This window comes from Ictidomys tridecemlineatus, chromosome 7 (genome assembly GCF_052094955.1).
Source record: "Ictidomys tridecemlineatus isolate mIctTri1 chromosome 7, mIctTri1.hap1, whole genome shotgun sequence".
Classification (NCBI taxonomy): Eukaryota; Metazoa; Chordata; class Mammalia; order Rodentia; family Sciuridae; genus Ictidomys; species Ictidomys tridecemlineatus.
In genome coordinates, this window is record NC_135483.1 from 186,422,789 (window position 1) to 186,442,154 (window position 19,366).

General features: G+C 39.0%; 1 protein-coding gene across 4 annotated transcripts in view; it reads left to right on the forward strand.

The window, feature by feature from the left end:
- Nyap2 (neuronal tyrosine-phosphorylated phosphoinositide-3-kinase adaptor 2) overlaps positions 1 to 19,366 on the forward strand; it is a 246,969-nt gene that overhangs the window by 89,432 nt on the left and 138,171 nt on the right. For all 4 annotated transcript variants that reach the window (XM_021727144.3, XM_021727145.3, XM_078018105.1 and 1 more), the window contains one exon: positions 13,052 to 13,353. In XM_021727144.3, coding sequence (XP_021582819.1) covers positions 13,052 to 13,353 — 302 coding nt within the window. The remainder of the gene's footprint in view (positions 1 to 13,051; positions 13,354 to 19,366) is intronic.

Here is a 19,366-nt window from a genome sequence, read left to right on the forward strand (position 1 = left end):
GTGTCAGATTTCCTGATTTTTCTGAGATATATTTTTTCCCTTTCACTACCATGACTCCTCTTAAGCTTAAAAATATTTTTGAGGCCTGAGTAGAATATTTTGCAATAAGCTTTTCACTGTTCTCAAATATTCTAGGTCTCCAGTGACCTTCTGTACAATCTTTGAGATTTTTCATCCAGGAAATTTAGAACATGTTCCATTAAATCTATTTTTTTAAAAATTCTTTTTCAGTACTGGGATTGAACCCAGGGCCTTGTGCATGCCAAGCAAATGCTTTACCACTGAGGCACATCTCCAGTCCTGTTCCATTAAATCTGAAGGCAACATGATCTGTAAAAATGCATATTGCAAATGTTTGGGAAGGGTGAATGCCGTATGTTTAAGACAGAGCTGACATTAAAGCTTTTTTATTCCAGTCCTCTGATTTTGTTTGGCAGATCATACCATCTCTCTGTAGAAGGTCAATGAATGTCTGGCAATGTAATCGGGAGCTTTACAAATTCTAAGAAAACTCATTTTTCCTGGCTGTGAAATTTTATGCCAGAAATAACTTCAGGTCATACCAACCCCTTTCTGCCAAGATTATGGAAAATCCATATTCTGTAAAATTAGGGTACATGTTTTCCTAGTTTCACTCCCCAAGCAACAATAATAAAGAAGATGCCTTCAATGGTGATGTCCACAATACTGTGTCATGGATGATGTTCGGAGCTGGGAAAGCCACTTGTTACCTTATTACTGATGAAACTTTTCAGAGGACAAAATACACTGAAACTGTACTGAAGCGCGTGGCGTCTGCAGTTTAGCTCTGATGAATTGTTTGGTTCTCCCCTGAATCCAGGGCATTCTTCTATTTGTTACTGCCACTAGGAAAGTGTGTTCTCCCTCCATGGCCTATTTCCAAGCTGTTTAAGGTTTGACAGGGAACATAACTGACTCTCATAAGCATTCAGTACCCTCTTCAGAACACAAGTGTGGGGCAAGGCCAGAAAGTGGCCTTCTGGCTGTTGGCATTCAGATTACTATAGCTGTCAATCAAGATTTTTTACAAAGTTAAAGAAGAATGAAATCTAATCCGGGGATTTGTTAAGTGAAATTTGTTTAGAGCTTTTGCTGGGTTATTTCAGACATCAAAATTATCTTCAAAACAATGTGACAGGTTGTTATTGATAGTCTACATTTTGAGAGGAAGAAAACAAACCTAAGGATTTAATGTGCCTAAGGTTTTAGCAATAATCTGTAGCAGAGCTAGAATTTTCTGTGTAATTTTTTTTTTCATGTTGGCCTTTGGGATATGTGAAAATAACCTTGGAATATATGATTTTTTTTTGTTTTGTGGGTGAAAATAGTTATTGACTAATTTTCCCTTCTTATAGGGTCATTGTAGCTTTTCTTTCCAATGACAGATAGTTCCCCCAGAATGCCAGAGCCCAAAGATCGCAAAGGAAGTTTCTGAAAATACTAGCGGTGTTTCAGGACTTGTATCTTTCTCTCACTTTAAGGGTTCCCATCTTGTCTCCACTTGTTGGAATTTATTTATGGTCTGTGTTCTTAAGGGGCCCACAGATGAGTGGACAAGATCAACTAAAGCGTTGATAAAGGCAAAGCTTAGATTGATGACAGTCCAGAGGAGAGACATCGAGTTTAGCCTTGAGAAAGTCTTGTTGATAATGAAAAGTTTCCTCAAAGAAACTTCCTTGGAATGGAGTCGTAATCATGACCAAAGGAGTGATTTCAGGCAGAGAAAAGGGTGATTGCTGTCTGGGGTCATAATTTACCTGTCATTTTGCCTTCAAGGCCCGTCAATACATTAGGCACGTGGTTAGTTTCAAATTTGATCTGTTAATCCACAATCTGGGATGCTGTCATGGTACAAATATGTCATAGCAGAGGGTTTGTAAGGTGAAGTAGGAAAATGGTGCAGATGAGACTTGGCATAGGATCCAGATCATAAAAGACCTGGAATAGCACATAAGAATTTTAATTTTTAGTCCAGAGAAATGGAAAAGCTTTCAAAGGGTTTTAATGCAGAGAGTGACATGAGCTAATCTGCATTTAGAAGGATAAGTGTGGCAGCTCTGTGGAAACAGATCAGCTGAGAGGCAATTGTATTAATTTAGCCAAGAAGTGATGAGCACCTAAAACTGAAGCAGGGCAGTAGAGATGGAGAGGAAGGGATTACACAGATCCCTGCCTTCAAATTGCTGGCTCTTATAACAGGGACAGAAATTAACAGTGTAGGAGTATGCGTAGAATTTTGCTTTCTCTTTCCTCAAAAATTGAGAAAATGGTAACTGAAAGAGCAAAATAGAGAATATAATTAAATAACATTGCCATCCATCCTGTTGCTTAAAGAAAAAGGAGAGAGAACTGTGAGTTATTCTTAACTATTCCCAAACATACACATAATATTTTACTTAATTAATTGGTTGCCCCTTTGAGCCAAACACGGTTCAAGTCATTGGAAATACAAGAAAACAGGTCTGATCAAGTTCTGCCCCAATATTCCTGTCTCATTTCTCAATTCCTCCGGATCCTGACTACCAGCACATAAACCTTCCTCTCCCGACTTCTCCCCTTCATCTGGTGAAGTCTTACTCATGCTGTGTGCATCAGCTGCAAAGCCACTTCCTTTCATGGGACTTCCCAGCCCCTCTGCAGTGGTTAGGGGCCCAGGACTTGTTCTTCCATTGCACCTGCCTGGTGCTTCCTCTCAGTGAGTGTCTGACCACATGGTGCTGAAGTCATGCTGGTGCACAGTCCATGATTCGCTGAGAACACTTACCACTGGGCTTTGAGAGTAGTCACTTGAATACTTTGTGAATAATTAGTGAGTGAATTAAATTTTTTAATACAGACTCATTCCACCCTACTTACATATTACGCTCTTAGTAAATCTTACCAATTAAATTTTAAATGAACCTGAAATTAGTCCCTTCTGCTTGGGATGTTCAAGGCCATTATATGTTAACTTTTTTTTTTTTTTAAATTTCTAGCTTCCACCACTAGATTGAAAAAAGTGAACCACATATGGTTAGCTAAACTCATTTCTAAAAACTTGGCAGGTTCTCAAACCATATTCAAAGCTTATGTCAGTTTTGAAGACACAAATAAAATGCATTTTCCATAACTTCCCCTTCTTTGGTTGAATTTTTGGAAAAGATCTCCCACGATGTGAACTTCTGCAAACTATATTCTAAACTGAAACTGAATACCATGATTTGAATTATTTTCCATATATCCCCTCTTCTGCAAGTCATGACACTTCAAGGACTAAGGAAATCTTATTTACATATAAAAATAAGAAATGTTTTAATTTTAGATTCCAAAGTACCATAGATAATAACATATGTTAATCTCAAAAGCACTTGTCATGTTTAAGTAAAAGTAAGTCTCTTAAAAATGTTCCATAGAATTTGTTCTGGCTCTAATAAGCATTAAATTTCAGTCCTGTCTCTTTAGAAATTCAGAAATGAATAAAAGGAACTTTGGTAGAGCACACACACACACACACACACACACACACACACTCACACACATCCACTCCCTGCTCCAAACATCTCACTTTATTATTCTGATGAGCATCATATTAATGGGCAGTGATAATAACCTCAAATTCTTGACAAAAAGCCATTTGTAATAAATAATTATATGTTTGTTTTATAAGAATTGCTCTCGAGTCATGATTACCCTAAGTTCTAAATTTCATTTAAAAAATCATGGAGTTTGAGAAAAATGAACATGAAATTCATTGAACAGATTTTTCCAAGTCTTTATTTGCCTAATAGACAATTATGGCAAAAAGGATAAGTTGTTTATATTTTATCTCTTTCCTTCATTTTGCATTTTTTTCTTTTCTATTTGGATTTGGAAGTAAATAACGTAACAATTATCTTTAAGGTCCACTTGCAAAAACAAGAGGAATTCTTTTATATGTTTACCTTCATGGTGTTTCAGGGTAAAAATGACTGTTATAGCTTGGAAGAAAAACTTAAAAATTGACAGTTACATGGCACTTCAGAAAGGAAGGGAATATACACTGTGATTTATAAAGGTTCTTGGTTTAGTCTGTTCAGACTGCTGAAGCAGAATACCACAGATTTGGTAGCTTATAAGCAACAGCCATTTACATAGTTCTGAGGTTAAGTCCAAGAGGAGGTCTCTGGTGTCTACTGAAATCCTTCTTCCTGGCTGACAGGTGGCCTCTATCTTGCTGTGACTTCACATTGCAGAAGGGGAGAAGGAGCTTCCTGGCTCTCTCTAATAAGGGCATTGATCACACTTGTGAAGATGTACCCTCATGACCTAGGTAACTCCAGATAGTGTCAGCTTGGGGGTAAGAGTTAACCTATGGATTTGAGGGAACTTTAACATTTGTCTATCGCAACTCTACTTATATCAGCCACATTGCTAGGTGATTTTAAAATGTCTTTTATCACTCTAATTTGTTATAACAATTCTGAAAAGTATTTTGTTCATATAAATATAAGAGTAATTGAAGATCAGAAATTATATGGTCCTTACCTAAAATTACACAATTACTAAGTGCTTGGTTCCATATATCTTGTTCCTTCTAAAATACTAACTTCAGGGCATATTTGAAGTCTTCTAGCATGGAGAAACAACATATTTGATGTTTAATTATATCAATTTTAAGAATAGCATATGAAGCTAACGCAAACTGAATTTCCTCTCTTGAGGACAGGTTTTCCCCTCCATTGTTTTATTTTCTTTTTTTCTGTAATAGATCATCATAACAGTTAATAAGAACGTGTGTAAAAAACCCCTTTGTAACACTTGACCTCAACACCCAAGAAGCAGCAGTAAACAGCCCAACACAGAAAATTGACATCTAAAAAAAAAATAAAAGCTAGAGGAATTGAGATATTAAGAACATAAAGTGGAAAACAGATATCATAGAGGATATGAAGTGGTGAAAATGAATGTTTGAGCCCGAGGCAAGAAATCCAGAGATTATGGCTTTGAATGAGCAAGTGGGGCTCAGGGAAGACATTAAGGGTAATGGTGAGTGAACAATTTGGAAGAAAATATGAACAGAGCTTAATTTTACTGAAGCCAAGTTTCCACATCAAAGTATACTGCATGATTAAAATATGTGTGTGTATTGTATCTACAATACACACACACACACACACACACACACATATGATGTATTCATCAAGCAGTTAATTATTTCCATTCATGGTGTTAAAATAAAAAGGATATTTCTAAACAATAAATAAGAAGGATACATTCATTCCTGCTTTGAATCCTTTCCAGTCCTTCCCTGACACCAGTTACTTTTTCTAGCACAAGTTAGCTAATGGCTTTTGTCTTGTGACTGCTGTCTGCAGAGCATTGTACTGGTTGAACTTAGGACTTTACAAAAAGTATCAGAAAATCTAACGATATTTGTCTCCCACAAAGTGGGATTTTGTGGTTGACATACCTGAAGAGTCCTGGGATTGCTCTAGCAGCAGGCAAAACTAGATCCAGGCCTTCTGCAATGCCACAAGATCTGATGCCACTAGTTTCCCTTCATGAAAGGCAAGAAGAGGAAGGAGGACTGGGCTCCAAGCCAGTGTGACTTCCACAGAGCGCTTGGAGTTCATTCTGATTTGTCTGACTCCAAGCATTGGCCAATCTTTCAAAGAGTCATGGTGACCAGTGGGATTCAGTGTCCACTTGGCCAGGCCTGGGCAACATGCAGATGCAGAGGAAGAAAGTTGACTCCTCAAAGGAATTTCCACTACCAGGAGAAGGGGCAATGATTTCCTGGGAAGGAAAATTAGCAGTCTACAAAATTCTCTAGCAAAGCCCTTTATTTGGCTATTTTCTAAGGGGACCTACTTTTTAATATTTAAAAAAAAAACAAATATAGGCTAGTGATGTTTTTGTAAGCAAAAAGACAGAGTTCTTTTCCTCATGAAGCTTAAAATGAGTAGACAGGAACAGCCCCCATGTTCTTCAAAGCCCAGTGTGGCTGTGGTGAGTGTAGACATACAATCAACTGTATAGCAAATTTCATCTATCAATAATTGGAGCAGATACATTTCTACCTTTCTCTTAAATGGCTGACTTTGGGTAGAGGCATACTATCAGTCAAATGAGAAAAAGGTGTAACATACTGTTTTTCTAAACACAGATCAGTTTACTGGACATGATACCTAGAAGAGGACAGTGCTCTTGGGGGTGGAAATGTTCTCCTTTGGTAACAAGGGTTGACTTTTGACCTTGTGCATATCCAAAGAGAAAGCAAGAGGGAAGCAGAATCAAATATAGATGTTCTAAGTCAGGATTTTAATGAGTAAAGTCAAAATATTGATTTTCCTTCTACTCATTCACAATGAAATGCCCAACATGAAAGAATCTAACAATTAACTATGACAATCAAATTTTATTCTCTTTTTACAGTGCTGGCCTCTATTTCTCTTTCAAATGCTCCCCTTTCATTTTATGGTTAAAAGTGCCCTTTCTCTGATACCAGGTAAATACATCTTATTGAAAAATAAACAGAAAAGAATTTCCCAGTGTTTCAGGAGTATGCAAAGTTAGGGATGTAATGGATTACAAATTGGAAATGGATTTTCTAGCTTAACTGTGCAGATTCACTACAGAAAGCAAATATTCAAACAAGCAAAGTCCCCTCAGTTTGGTATTTCAGTTAGGTATCCCTTCAGTTTGTATTTCAAGTTCCAGATGGATTTGAAAGAAAGCAAGGCACATGTGTAGATATAGACACACACACACACACACACACACACACACACACACACACACAAACACGCACACACTCTCTTCTGGAGTAGGATTCTATTGATTTGCAGTGAATCCAAAAGAAGAAGACTCTATCACAAAAATATTGGCATGTCTGCTTCAAATCTGCAAACAGAAGCCACAACCCTGTCACTTTTAAAGAAGATATTTGACCTCAAGAGCTCGCCCTTCTCAGGGGTTGTATTTTCATTTCTGAAAGGAAGCGGTTCTCAGAAGAAGAGACACAACATCAATGCTGACGGGTTTTCAAGAGGACAGCAAGACAAGTGACAATCCTTGTTGATTACCAGGCTCAGCACAGTTCCAAAGTTCTTGTTTTCTACCTTTCATTATCAATCCTCACTAATGTGTGCTTTGAAATAATGATGCAAATATTTTAAGAAAGTTACGAATATGAGGATTATATTTGCCTAGATTGTCTTGAATCTTTGAGTTTACCATAAGACTTTAGGTCTCTTTGTGTGGAGTGTTTTGAGGTTATATGATACCATATGCCATGTTTTATAGATGGGACTTAAAATGCAAGTGATGATCCTATAAACAGAATTCAGTAGGACAAGACTTAACATAAGTTTAAAGCTACAATTATTTGCTACATACTTTGTATGAAAGTCTATGCTAGGTACTGCGTATATAGTACCATGGTCATATTGATAATTTGTTGGTGCTGATACAACCACTTAATAGATAAGGAAATTGCCCTAGGGATTCAGTGGCTAATGTTTTTTAGTACTAAATGATGGATCGGGGAATTGAGTCCATAACTAATAATCCTGGTGCACAAATGTCCAGGCCTATCCATTAGCCAATAACTTCTTTGTGAGAGATATTTACAAACTATCAATTACTTCTGGAAAAATAGCCCCCCTTGATTTAAGTAAATTTTTATTCTTCACGTTTTATGACACAAAAAGTAGCCAAGAGACAACTTGGTCTTGCAACATTGCTTTCATTGTGGGAGAAAAAGCATACTTGTTTAAATTCAGGATTATGAAACTTGTTTATTTTTATAACATGGGATGTGTCAGGCTTAATCTATCTTGAGTGTTGGAAGTCTGATTGCAAAAAGACTCTGCTTTCTTCAGCCCACATAACTTTTCACTTTGAGCCAAGTAGTTCTACAGTAGAGTTGGTTCCTCACTCCCCAAGCACCATTTAAATGTTCAGTCTAAAGCAGGAGACTGACCTATTTTCACAAGCATTTCTTCTTTCTGGGATCTCACATTTGTTTTTAGATTTTCTTTTCCTTGATATGATCATTCCCAAGTATGTCAGTTCAGGTCCCGGGGAAGGACACCAAGATGGTGTTAGAAGGGTGAGCAATTTATGGAGGAGACTGCCTGTGAGACAGGAAGAAAGAAGAAGAGGAACAGGTCAGACAAGGTTCAGGTCACAGTGTATGTCTGGCATCCATGAAAAAGAGGGGGAAGGAGAATTGATCTATGGGGAAGAGCTTCAGACTCTGGTGTAACAATGGGAAAGTCTAGACCAGTTCAACAGGGGAACCCAGATACAAGGATTTCACTGCAATGATTAGAAGTATACAAATCCAATGCTTCACTGCACTATACAATGTCTGGGAGCTTCCCCATGACAGAGTATACTTGGATAAAATGTTGGGGCAAATTTGAATATGGCAGTTGGCAAATGTCATCTAAGTCTTCTCCTCAGAGAAGGTTTTCTGAAGGTAGATCTGAACCATGCACCTCCATGGATGCTGCAGTTCATCACTTGGATGCAGCTTATACCTCATGCAAGTTTGAGTACCAGCTCTTTCTTGGCTTCCATCCAGCTCTTCCTGAGTGGAAATTTATCAGGGTACAGTTATTGTGATAAATGAAGTCCTCTTCATGGCACACTTACACAACTGATGCTCAATACCTCCCTCCTCCACCATTCGTACTTCACATTGTCTATTTCAACACCTCAGATGGCCTCACTGGCTTACTTGGTGGTGGGACTCATCTTTCTTTCTAGAGAAATTGCTAACCATAATCTTCTTGAGCCAGGGTTTCTGTGTGTAACCTTTCAAAGCCACAATTGGTTACAAGAGTATCAAGGGACACCCAAGTGGATCACCTTAATTCCATACATATTTCTCTCTGCTCCATTTAGTAACAGTCCTACATCTTTCTACTGAACAAGGTTAATGGTATTGTCCACTTGATGACCCCTCTGCTAGCTTGCTGTTCTCTGTGTAAAGGAAGTTCAAATTGCCTCAGAGGTAGCAATAGGTTTCTGTTCACTGAATCCTTGTTATGTCTTTTGTAACAAATGTGTCTCCTATGGGGACCAGGACCTTTAACCCTTTAGATCCCACAATTGTAAGGATAGTGTCCATTTTTGTTACTATGAAAGAGTACCACAAACAGAGTAATTTATGAACAATAGAAAGTCATTTGTAAACAATAGTTGAGGACACAGAGGAGATGTGTAGAGAGAACAACAATACAAGGGGCATGCAGTAAAAAGATTTTAAGCAAGCCATCTGTGAAGAAAATTGAAAGATGAAAAGAAATGGTAGAATTTTGAGAAAATCCATGGGTCAAAGTAAAGAGGTACAATTAACATGATTTTGTGACTTTGTGTTAATACACTTTTTATGCATTAATATATGGTTTGTTGTTTGGGGGACAAGGAGTTTTGCTTTGGAATATATAAATAAAAATACCTTACTAGGAAAAAAAAAAAGAAATTCATTTGGCTCAGTATTTTGGAGGCTGGGAAGTCCAAGAACAAAGGGCTGCACCTGGTGAGGTCTTCCTGCTTCATAGAACATGCTGGAAGTCATCACAGGATAAGAGAGCAAGAGATTGAATTCAAAGCCTCAAGCTCTTCTAAAATCAGCATTGATCCATTCATAAGGGCGGATCTCTCCTGACCAAAACACTTCACACTAGGTCCTACCTCCTGGCTCTGATGCAGCAGGGAGTCAGTTCTCAATGCATGCTTTTGAGGGGATCCATCGAAACCATAGCAGATTGGAAACACAAAGTCCTCTGATGGGTCACTGGTAGTCTTGTCAGCTAACTTCATCCCCTCATTCCTCATGGTGAGTTCTCTCATGCAGAGAAATTTCATTAACACTAGAGTTGCCGCACCAGGTATTTGGTCTCCTACCTGTGAGAGGTGCATGCACACCCATGTATCATCATGTCACCGGCATTACTTTCCTGTTGGAGGAAAGTGTCTCCACCATTGACTTCAAGCCTTGCTGTAAGATTGGTTTCAGTTGGTGGAATGTGAATGAAAGATTATGTGCCACACTGAGCAGAGGCCTTAGGGGTGTTGTATTCATTCATGCTTTTCTTTCTCTGTGAGAAAACCACATCCTAACAGGGGCTAAATCCTAGAATGAAGAACACATGTGAGCAGAGACCAAGCTGATAAACGGCCAGCACAGTTACTACAAGCAGTTACGCAAGTTGTTATAAAAGTCTGTAGACTGGGGATCATTTGTTACTGCAGGATAAGCTAACAAAAATCTGACTAATGCATTGCATGCTTGCTTTTCTGCGATATTCTGCCTGTTATTTGTGTCTTCCTGGATGTTTCTAATGGATGTTGCCTCAGGAATGGTTCCATTGTTCTTAATGCTGGGAAGTCCTGGATTGTCTGCATTGAAAACGTTTCAATGTGATGTTATAAACAAACTACTTGGCCATACCAACAGAGATTCTGATTTGACAGATACAATTCAGTAATTGCCCTTAATATGGGGTCCTGGAATCTGCATATTTTTAAAAATCCAGAGGTCTTATAGCAAATTGAGAAACTGATTGTAGGCTGCTTCATCCCACAATTTTCAGTCTGCTTTCACTGATCATCTTTCCTGGTCTCTTGAAACTAGATGTCTATCCCCTTTGTTACTTATCCTCATCCTTGACTTGAACAACGGCCTTTGTGTATCCAACTCATTCTTAGCTCCATTTCTTCATCCTATGTGCACAGCCTTGCTAAACTAGACTTGCACTTGTACTGGTTATTGTTTGAAGCACACATTAAATTTCTCTTGGAAGAGGTGTTTGTGTTTGTGTGTGTGTGTGTGTGTGTGTGTGTGTGTGTGTGTGTGTAAATACATCTGTGAACAAAAGCAGACAGAGTTAGATGACATTGTTTTGTGCTGATAGAAAGATAATTCTGAATTGTAGAGGCAAAGCTAATTATCTGTCTGGGAAAGTAGTAGGCCTTATTTAGGTCAAAAGTAACAGAGAAATTGCTGATATAATTATTTCTAGTAACTCATGAATGCCTGTGTGCATTAGTACATGCAGAAATCTCCCCAGGTGGCTATGTTATTAGGAATGAGAAGACTGTCTAAATAAATCCTTAAACCGATTTTGTTTAGTGCTACAGTGACAGAAATAAGGAAAAGACATGGGGATGAAAACAACTTAAGGCAAAGTTAGATGAAATCAAATATTCTATCTTCCATGGGAAAGATCAAAGCCATAATCATCACAAATGTTCCCAGACTGTGGAGACTGCCCCTCCCCTCCACTACTCTTATTTTTCCTTAAGTTCTTAATAATTTTTCACAGACCCTTCTGATGAAGTTTCTCATTTATCTTGATTAATGCTCTTGAAATAAACACATAAGATGAAACACATGCACAGATTTAAGGGGCTTGTAGCTGTGACATGAAGACTCGCACTTAGCTATCACTAGATGTCATTTATTTTCTGGATAGCTATCCATTGCTCTAGTTAGTACACTGGAATTACAGCCACTTATACTGCAAAGATGATAAAGTTAGTGTCTGCACATAAATTGAAAATATTTAGAAAAAGATGAAATACATAAAAAATAGTTTTGATTGAGTGGCACTAACATCATTGGAATGAAATACCAGAGTCAGAGTCTAATGATTTTATTGAGTTCTTTCTGGCTTTATTCCGAACAGACATGTAATTGTCAAAAGTCCCAATTGAAGAGGAAAAGAAATCTCATTTTTCATGATAGTTCCCCCACTCTGGTTAAACTTATGACCAATGTTAAAGATTCTATCATGCTATGAGGGCACGGCCTGCCAAAATTAAGGTGAAAAAAAAAATACCTACATGAGTTATATGCCCAGAATGGCAAACTCAGCATACTTTCAAAATTTATAAAATTTGAGGTACATTTTACCATTCATACATGTCTAAAAACGTCTGTTAAATAGTTGTAATGATGCTTCCTTTTATTTTTTCTATTGTTGCATGAACTTTGTATGCGGAGAAACTCTAGAAAAATCTATCTTTTAAAAATTCAGCTTTGTATTCATGTTGTAAAAGAGACACCATTACTGAATAGTATGGAGAGAGGCCCAAGGGCCGTTTCCTATATGAATCTTCAACTTCAAACTGAGAGGGATTTCTATTTTCAAATGTTTGTTCAAATTTTCCTATATAAAACTCAGGAGCCTTACATTTGAAAGCTTTGCCTACCATGAGTACTTGTGAAAAATTTACAGCCATCTCAGCATCTATACTTCACATTTTAAACTACACCTCTTTTCTAGATGCTGCTCTTTATTCTATAAGGTTTTCTCGTTAGTAATGATAAGTTGCTAAGGTAAACGAAGCTCTCTGGAGAATGGAGAGGTTGGCAGTTTCTTCACCGATTTAAGAAAGTACTTTCTCTTTCTGCCCTGCTCCTCCCTCCCTCCATTCCTTCCCTCCTCCTCCTCACCTACACCTCCTCCTATCCCCCCCTCCTTTTTCTTTCTGTATCTCCCCCCCCATTTGGTAATAGAACTTTTGTTGGTGTTTCATTTTCCCCAACATATTAAGCAAATAAATTAGGGATGATTTTGATAAAGTGCAGAAGACTCTGAGGCTGAGAACTGGGACTCAGTCATCCATCAAAATGTTGTCTAGGAGCCATTGTTATGAGATTCCCCCCACCCACCCACCTTTTTTTTTCTTTTTAAGCCACTGGTAAGATTTTCTTTACCTCCAAGTAAAGAAAAGCAATCAAAGATAAAGTCTGTGATGCTTCATCCCAGCCACCCTTGGGATGCTAAGCAGATGGGCAAAAAGATATCTGGAAATACATGTTAAGATTTCTTATTATAATCAAGTCCTATTTGCTTTATGTTCATAATTTAATGCAAAAGTACAGAATGCTTTCATATGCTACTCAAAATTGCTTTAAAATGCAGCCCACTGTGAAATATGTTTCTGCACCGGTCTGAAGTTAAAACTGGAGACTTGGCCCATCATAGATAGTCTCTTCCCGGGATGCGCAGGGCCCCCTCTGCTCACCGCCTGTGGCCTGCTTTCTTTCCAGCATCGGTGGAGAGGTGGGGCGAGGCCACGACGCCGGCTACGTGGGCAAGCACTTCCGCATGGGATTCATGACGATGCCGGCCCCTCAGGACAGACTTCCCCACCCGTGCTCCAGTGGCTTCACCGTGAGGTCGCAGTCCCTGCACTCGGTCGGGGGCACGGAGGATGACAGCAGCTGTGGCTCCCGGAGACAGCCACCACCCAAGCCCAAGCGGGACCCCAGCACCAAGCTGAGCACCTCCTCGGAGACGGTCAACAGCACTGCGGCCACCAAGGGCGGGAGGCCCGCCGAGAGGCCCGAAGGTGAGCTCCCAGGCCACGCGCCCTGACCTGGTCTGCCAGTGAGCCCCTGCCTTCCCCCGGGTCACCATCCTGCTGGCATCACCTGGGGGTCCCACCTGAGAAAAATCAAGGGGAAGGTTATTGAATCGGTCTGTTCTCAATACCCTTGTCTTTTTGTTTGGTCTGGGGATGGAACCCAGGGTCACTTAACCACTGAGCCACACCCCCAGGCCTTTGCCAGATCCTCCTGCTTCAGTCTGCCCAGCCTCTGGGATAAGAGGTGTCACCACAGCGCCTGGCTCAAATGCCCTCTTAACACTTTGGATCATTTGAAAATCGTCTAGGAGAGATAGAGAGGGGGGGAGGGGGAGGGGATGAATTTATATTTTCTAGCTTTTATTAATACTATTTGAATAACTGAGGGAAGTGTTGTGTGTTTATTGGGAGAATGTTTTAATGCAGGACAATATAAGGAAAAAAGTTTTTTACCATAACTTTTGTGATGATCATTTTAACATTATTTTCTTCCAGTGAGTATGAATGCATGCATGTGTGTGTGTATGTGTGTGTGTGTGTGTGTGTGTGTGTGTGTGTGTGTACAGTGTATGTACTATACATTTCAGTCTCTTTATATTACTGATTTCTTCCTGTGCCTACATTTTCCCTCAGCTATGAAATATAGAGTTCAGATATATCCCAGCCTCCTTACTGGCCTATGAATTAGGTCATATCAATCATGGATCTCACCAGTTCTTTAGCCCTCACCGGAATAAGTAAGTTTCAACTTTCCTGAGCTTTTCCTGAGAGCCCCTTAATGGGATAGACATCTTAAGTGTACTTTGAAACAAGCTGACTTAGTTTAAGGCTGCTATTACAAATTGCCCTAGACTGGATGGCCTATAAAGAACAGATTTTATTTTTCACAGTTCTGGAGGTTGGAAGGAGCAGGATGCCATCATGGTCTTTTCTGGGTAGAGCTCTCTTCCAGGTTGTAGACTGCTGTCTCCTGCTATGCTCACATGGGGAAGAGAAGAAAGAGAGAATGAGCTGTGTTCTGACAGTGCTAATCCACTTGATGAGGGGTCCACCTTCAAGTCCTTAGTACCTCCCAAAGGCTCCCCCTTCAAGTACCACCATATTGGGACAAAGCTTTCAACATTTTAATTTTGAGGCCACAACGTTCAGTCCATTGCCCAAGGCCATTCAGATTTTTACCTATCAATTGTGATAAACACCTCAAGATTCCCAAAGCTACCAGTGGCCAGTTGGAGAACCCTGCTCTCCAACTGGCCCTGTAGACTCTCTCCTGCTCTGCATATTCTTGACTCTCTTCATAGCAGAAGATTCTGCTTCCCTGAGTCCCCCAGGTATCAGATTTCAGCTGAGGTTCACTGCAGAGATGGGGAGCACATGATCCTTTTCTCAACTGGGCAGAATTCTCTGCTACCTGGACTCCTCATTTCCCTGTGAAAGTTCCCTCATCTTCTAGTCTTCATCTTTCTGTAGAAGTTCAAAATTGTTCCACAAGATTAGGTGCCCCTGAGGTACATTCAGTTTCTCTCTTCACCCTTCTTTCTCCCTTCCTGGCATCCAAGTGTCTTTGGCCAAGACAATAGTTGACTGCATTATTGAATAATACAAATAAGTGCCTGAAGATAGTGGTAATCCACCAATTCCACAAGGATAAATCTCTTCTTAGTCTGTTTTCTCTGCTACAGATATAGGAATAATACATCATGTGTACATGTGTGTATTCATGTAAGAGCACACATGGAAATAGCAGGAACATGGATGTGTGTTTGCAAAATTGAAATCATAGTGCATGGATGGCATTTCCTGTGTTGCATTTTTCACTTATTCCGTGTGACTATTTTCTGGGGATTTTATTTGTCAAGAAACATCACTTTTTAATGGATGGAAGTGTACATCATAGGAATTTATTAATTATTTATTTTATTTATTATTATTTTATTGATATATACTTACATTGGCTCCAATTTTTTAGCTAGAAGGAACAGTAATAGAGTGAACACTTGTGTGTGTGCATTTGTGGGTCTGTATATATTTGGAGGTGACTGTTCTTTTTCTGCCTTCTTAGAATTTATTAGAAATTGGACTTTTTTCCCCCTCATGATTCAGGGTTATCAGTATGTCCTCCAACTTGTAATGCATCAACACATAGACACACATAGAGGTATTTAGTTCCCTTGTTAATACACCAAATGGCTCCAGAGACATGACTTTTATAAATTTTAAATATCATCTTAGGTTTTCTCTAATATTGATACCTGGTGCTGTTTGTTTTGTGTGATCCTGTGTCTAGAAGTTGCCCTCTCCCACTTCAATTGCCAGAATACTACATAATCAATAGCGTTAGATTGTTTGCAAAAGAAGATTACTGATCCTGACTTAAGACCTTGATTTCTGAATGATGAGGTCCTGAATGTAGTCCTGAATAGGACTGAAGAATAGTAAGAAATAAAAAAAACCCTGAATGGAGAGGAAAGATAAGACAGGCAGGAAAGGAGCCAGAGAGCAGCGTGAGTCATGCTGCCAGAAAACCTCCTGGGTTCCTGGAAGGAATGGGAGGTGCTCCCAGCTCCCCCTGGGGAGCGATGACAGGTACTTAGAGTGAAAATGTGGGGGAAATCGTGGTTACTGTTCTACAGGAAAAAAAAAATTGAGTGACAATTCAATGATGTTAAAAATAGAACAGAAAACCCTCCATTTGGGATGCTTCCGGTGTCTGTTTCCTGGAGGTATCATTCTCTCTCAGATCCACTCACCATCAAGGACCTAGGGTTCCCCATGGCTCGTTGCCAAAGAGAAGACAGTGGCTCTCTGAATCTTATATCACTATAATCTTTTACATCACCTGAAGGTAGAGTAGGACAAAGTGATCAAGTTAGGACATCAATGACTTAAGTTGGACTTGGAAAATTACTTGATGGGTTGGGAGGTGCACTTCCTCAACTGAGAGCTCTTAGGATAGATTGGGAATCCCTCAGCTGTGGTTCGTCATGGTCCTGAGTGAACTAGAGGAACTAAGGTCCTGTGCAGGAATGGTAGGCTTTTATAGAAAAGTGATTCTCTATGCAAATTTTACTCTCTCCTCAGAACACTTAAAAGGCAATTGTAAAGCTAGGTATAGCCAAATCTCTTCAAACATATTATGGCCTCAATAATAAGAGGATAAAATCTGTTATTATTTTATAGAGATAGAAAAAATCTCAGTTCAGGGGTGGGGAAATGTTTTTTGAGTCCAAATGCATGTGTGGGTATGTGTAAATTCAAAGCCAAAATTACATAAATATGGAGATTGCTCTTTTATGGATTCTCAGTTCCTTATAATTGCAAGTTAACTGGAGTTCATTATAGAACATGTTTTCTTTATAATTTTCCAGCTATCAACATTATAACACAGATAAAAAGTGACTTTTATAAATCTTAACCCGTCTTTTCTTTTTACATTAAATGTCAGCAAAATCAAAATATTGATTCAGTGGTATTAGAATGATTTCCATGGTAACCAGCTTCTATTTAAGTAGAGGATTATGACTTCCTTGTGGATAAAAGTAAAAAGAACTGGACTTGTAATAAAATGGCTTTTCAGAATAGAAGAAGAAAGAAAGAAAGAGATAAACTTGAACACAACAAAACAAAAATCATGTACTAAGAAAAATACAATTCAGTATTTAAAATTATAATTCTGTCACATTAAAAACATATATGTACTACTTTATATAAAGAACATAAATGGTAATCAGTATTATATGAATATTTTAATTACCTTTTCCTGTCACCTCAGTGTGATACCTGCTCATTTTTAGGCGATATTAAATGAAAAAAAGGAGTTAACTAGAAAGAATAAGGGGCCTTGAGTACAATGTGTCTCATGTGTGATCCATCAAATAAGCCATCTCAAAACCTCACCTCAGTCACTCCTATTCCTTTAGCAAACTTCTTCATTGCTCAATAATTTCATTCTAAAAGATTCTGTATGAAATGGGTAAAAGGGACTGTACTTAGAGTGAGAGGCGAACACTTTGGGCAAGTGACCCAATGAGTTTTTTTTAACCTTTAAGATAATTACAAAAAACTGAAAAACTGATGGTGTACTGCCTTTTTCAGTTTTTTGTAAATACTGAAAAACTAAATTTTTTTTAAAGTGGTAGTTACACATTTAAAATTGCATTGACTTCCATTTGTACAGCAACTTCTTTCAATCATGCACGTCATTGGCATTAGATACCTGGGTTGTCATAAGGCCATAAATGGCTGACTCCATTGCTCTGGGATCAAGGTGAGTCAGAACTCATGATGGAAGGGTGTGGTGGAAGAAAACAGTTCAGAACCTGGAACCAGGAAGAGAGAAGACAAGGGGGTAGGGGTGGGGGAAGGAACAAAATAGACTCCCCTGGACATGGATAGAATATACTTTCCAAAGGCAAACCCCCAATGACCCAGCTCTCCAGCAAAACCCTGCCTGCCTTCAGTTACCACCCAATGAATCCTTATCAGGGGATTAACACACTGATTAAGTTAAGGCTATCATAACCTAATCTTTTTACCTCTATGCTTTTTTGCATTATTTGACACATGAGCTTTTGGGGGACATCTCACTTTTAAAGTCTAATAGTTATACAAAATACATATTTTAGAGTTTAAAATAATGTTTTTCATGCCTCCATTTATTCAGCAGACACCTTGAGTGCCTATCTTGTTGTACTTGAGATTCTGCAACCAACAGAACAGAAGTGGTGCTTTCCTTCATTTTGCTTACCATTTTATTTTTAGTTCTCTGCCTCAGCCTGTTTTACTTTATTCATTTCACGGAGCCAGCAACAATTTAAAGGGATGATTTCAGAAACCAAAATACATATGGTATGACAGCTATGGGATTTTCTTCCATGTAATTAGTTGTTTAGTGAGGGAAGAAAGAGTTTTGCATGCTTTAATAATGTGTTTTTTCTAGAAAGAATAGTTGCTGCTCTTTGACTGTTTGGTGTTGACAATTTAAAGATGTCTTAATATGCTTTACTACCAATGTTAACTTTAAAAAGGAAAAAAAACCTGGGGACAGTGTAGGAAAGAAGAATAGAAACAAAATTGAGTGTGTGTGTGTGTGTGTGTGTGTGTGTCTGTGTGTCTGTGTGTCTGTGTGTCTGTGTATAAATTATCTTGGGGAACTGATAGGTTTTCCAGGTCAGAATCCCAGTTTGGAAGTCTAAGTCTGCACCCGTAATGGATGGCTACAACTTAGTTTTGCTTTCTCAGTTGTCAGCCTAGGTCTCTGTCACTTATAAGGTGGCCATACTACTTCTTAAAAACATCCTAATTATTTTACAACTCAGCATAACAAAACAAAAACACAGGGCATCAAAGGTAAACACACTTTATTTTCCTGTTAATGCTGCAAAACTTAAGCACTCATTATCTCTTTCAGCCTCAGTCTCGCCCCTGTGCAATGGGACTAGCAATCCTGGCCTCATGTGGTAGGCAGAATTCTAAGATACTACCAAGATTCCCCACTCCCTTCTCTTCCAGTGTGTAATCCCTGGACCTGACACCCTATTGCTGGCTTGAGGATGGAGGGGGCCACAGGCAATCTCTAAGCATTGAGAGCAGCGTCTTGGCTGAAAGTCAGAAGGAACACAGGGACCCAGTCCTGTAACTACAAGAACTGAATTTTGTCAATACTAGAAAGTAGCTTCACAGTGCATTTCCAAAAACCAAACAGCCAGAGGAGGTCTCTGCCTGGCTGTCACCTTGACTTCGTCAAGTGGGATCCTGGGCAGAGAACCCAGCCTTTTGGGTTCTGGATGTTTCCAGACTTCTGATCTACAGGAGTGTGAGCTAAGATAACATATTGACTTTTCAGCTGCTAGATTTATGATAACTTGTAAAGAGCAACAAAAAAGTAATTCATCTTACAAAGCTCTTAGGCAAAGGAATGAGGACTGGTTCTTGGGGGTCTGGCCTCCCTTCCTCCTTCAGGCAGTGGAGGGCATTTAAGATGATGACAGTCATGTCC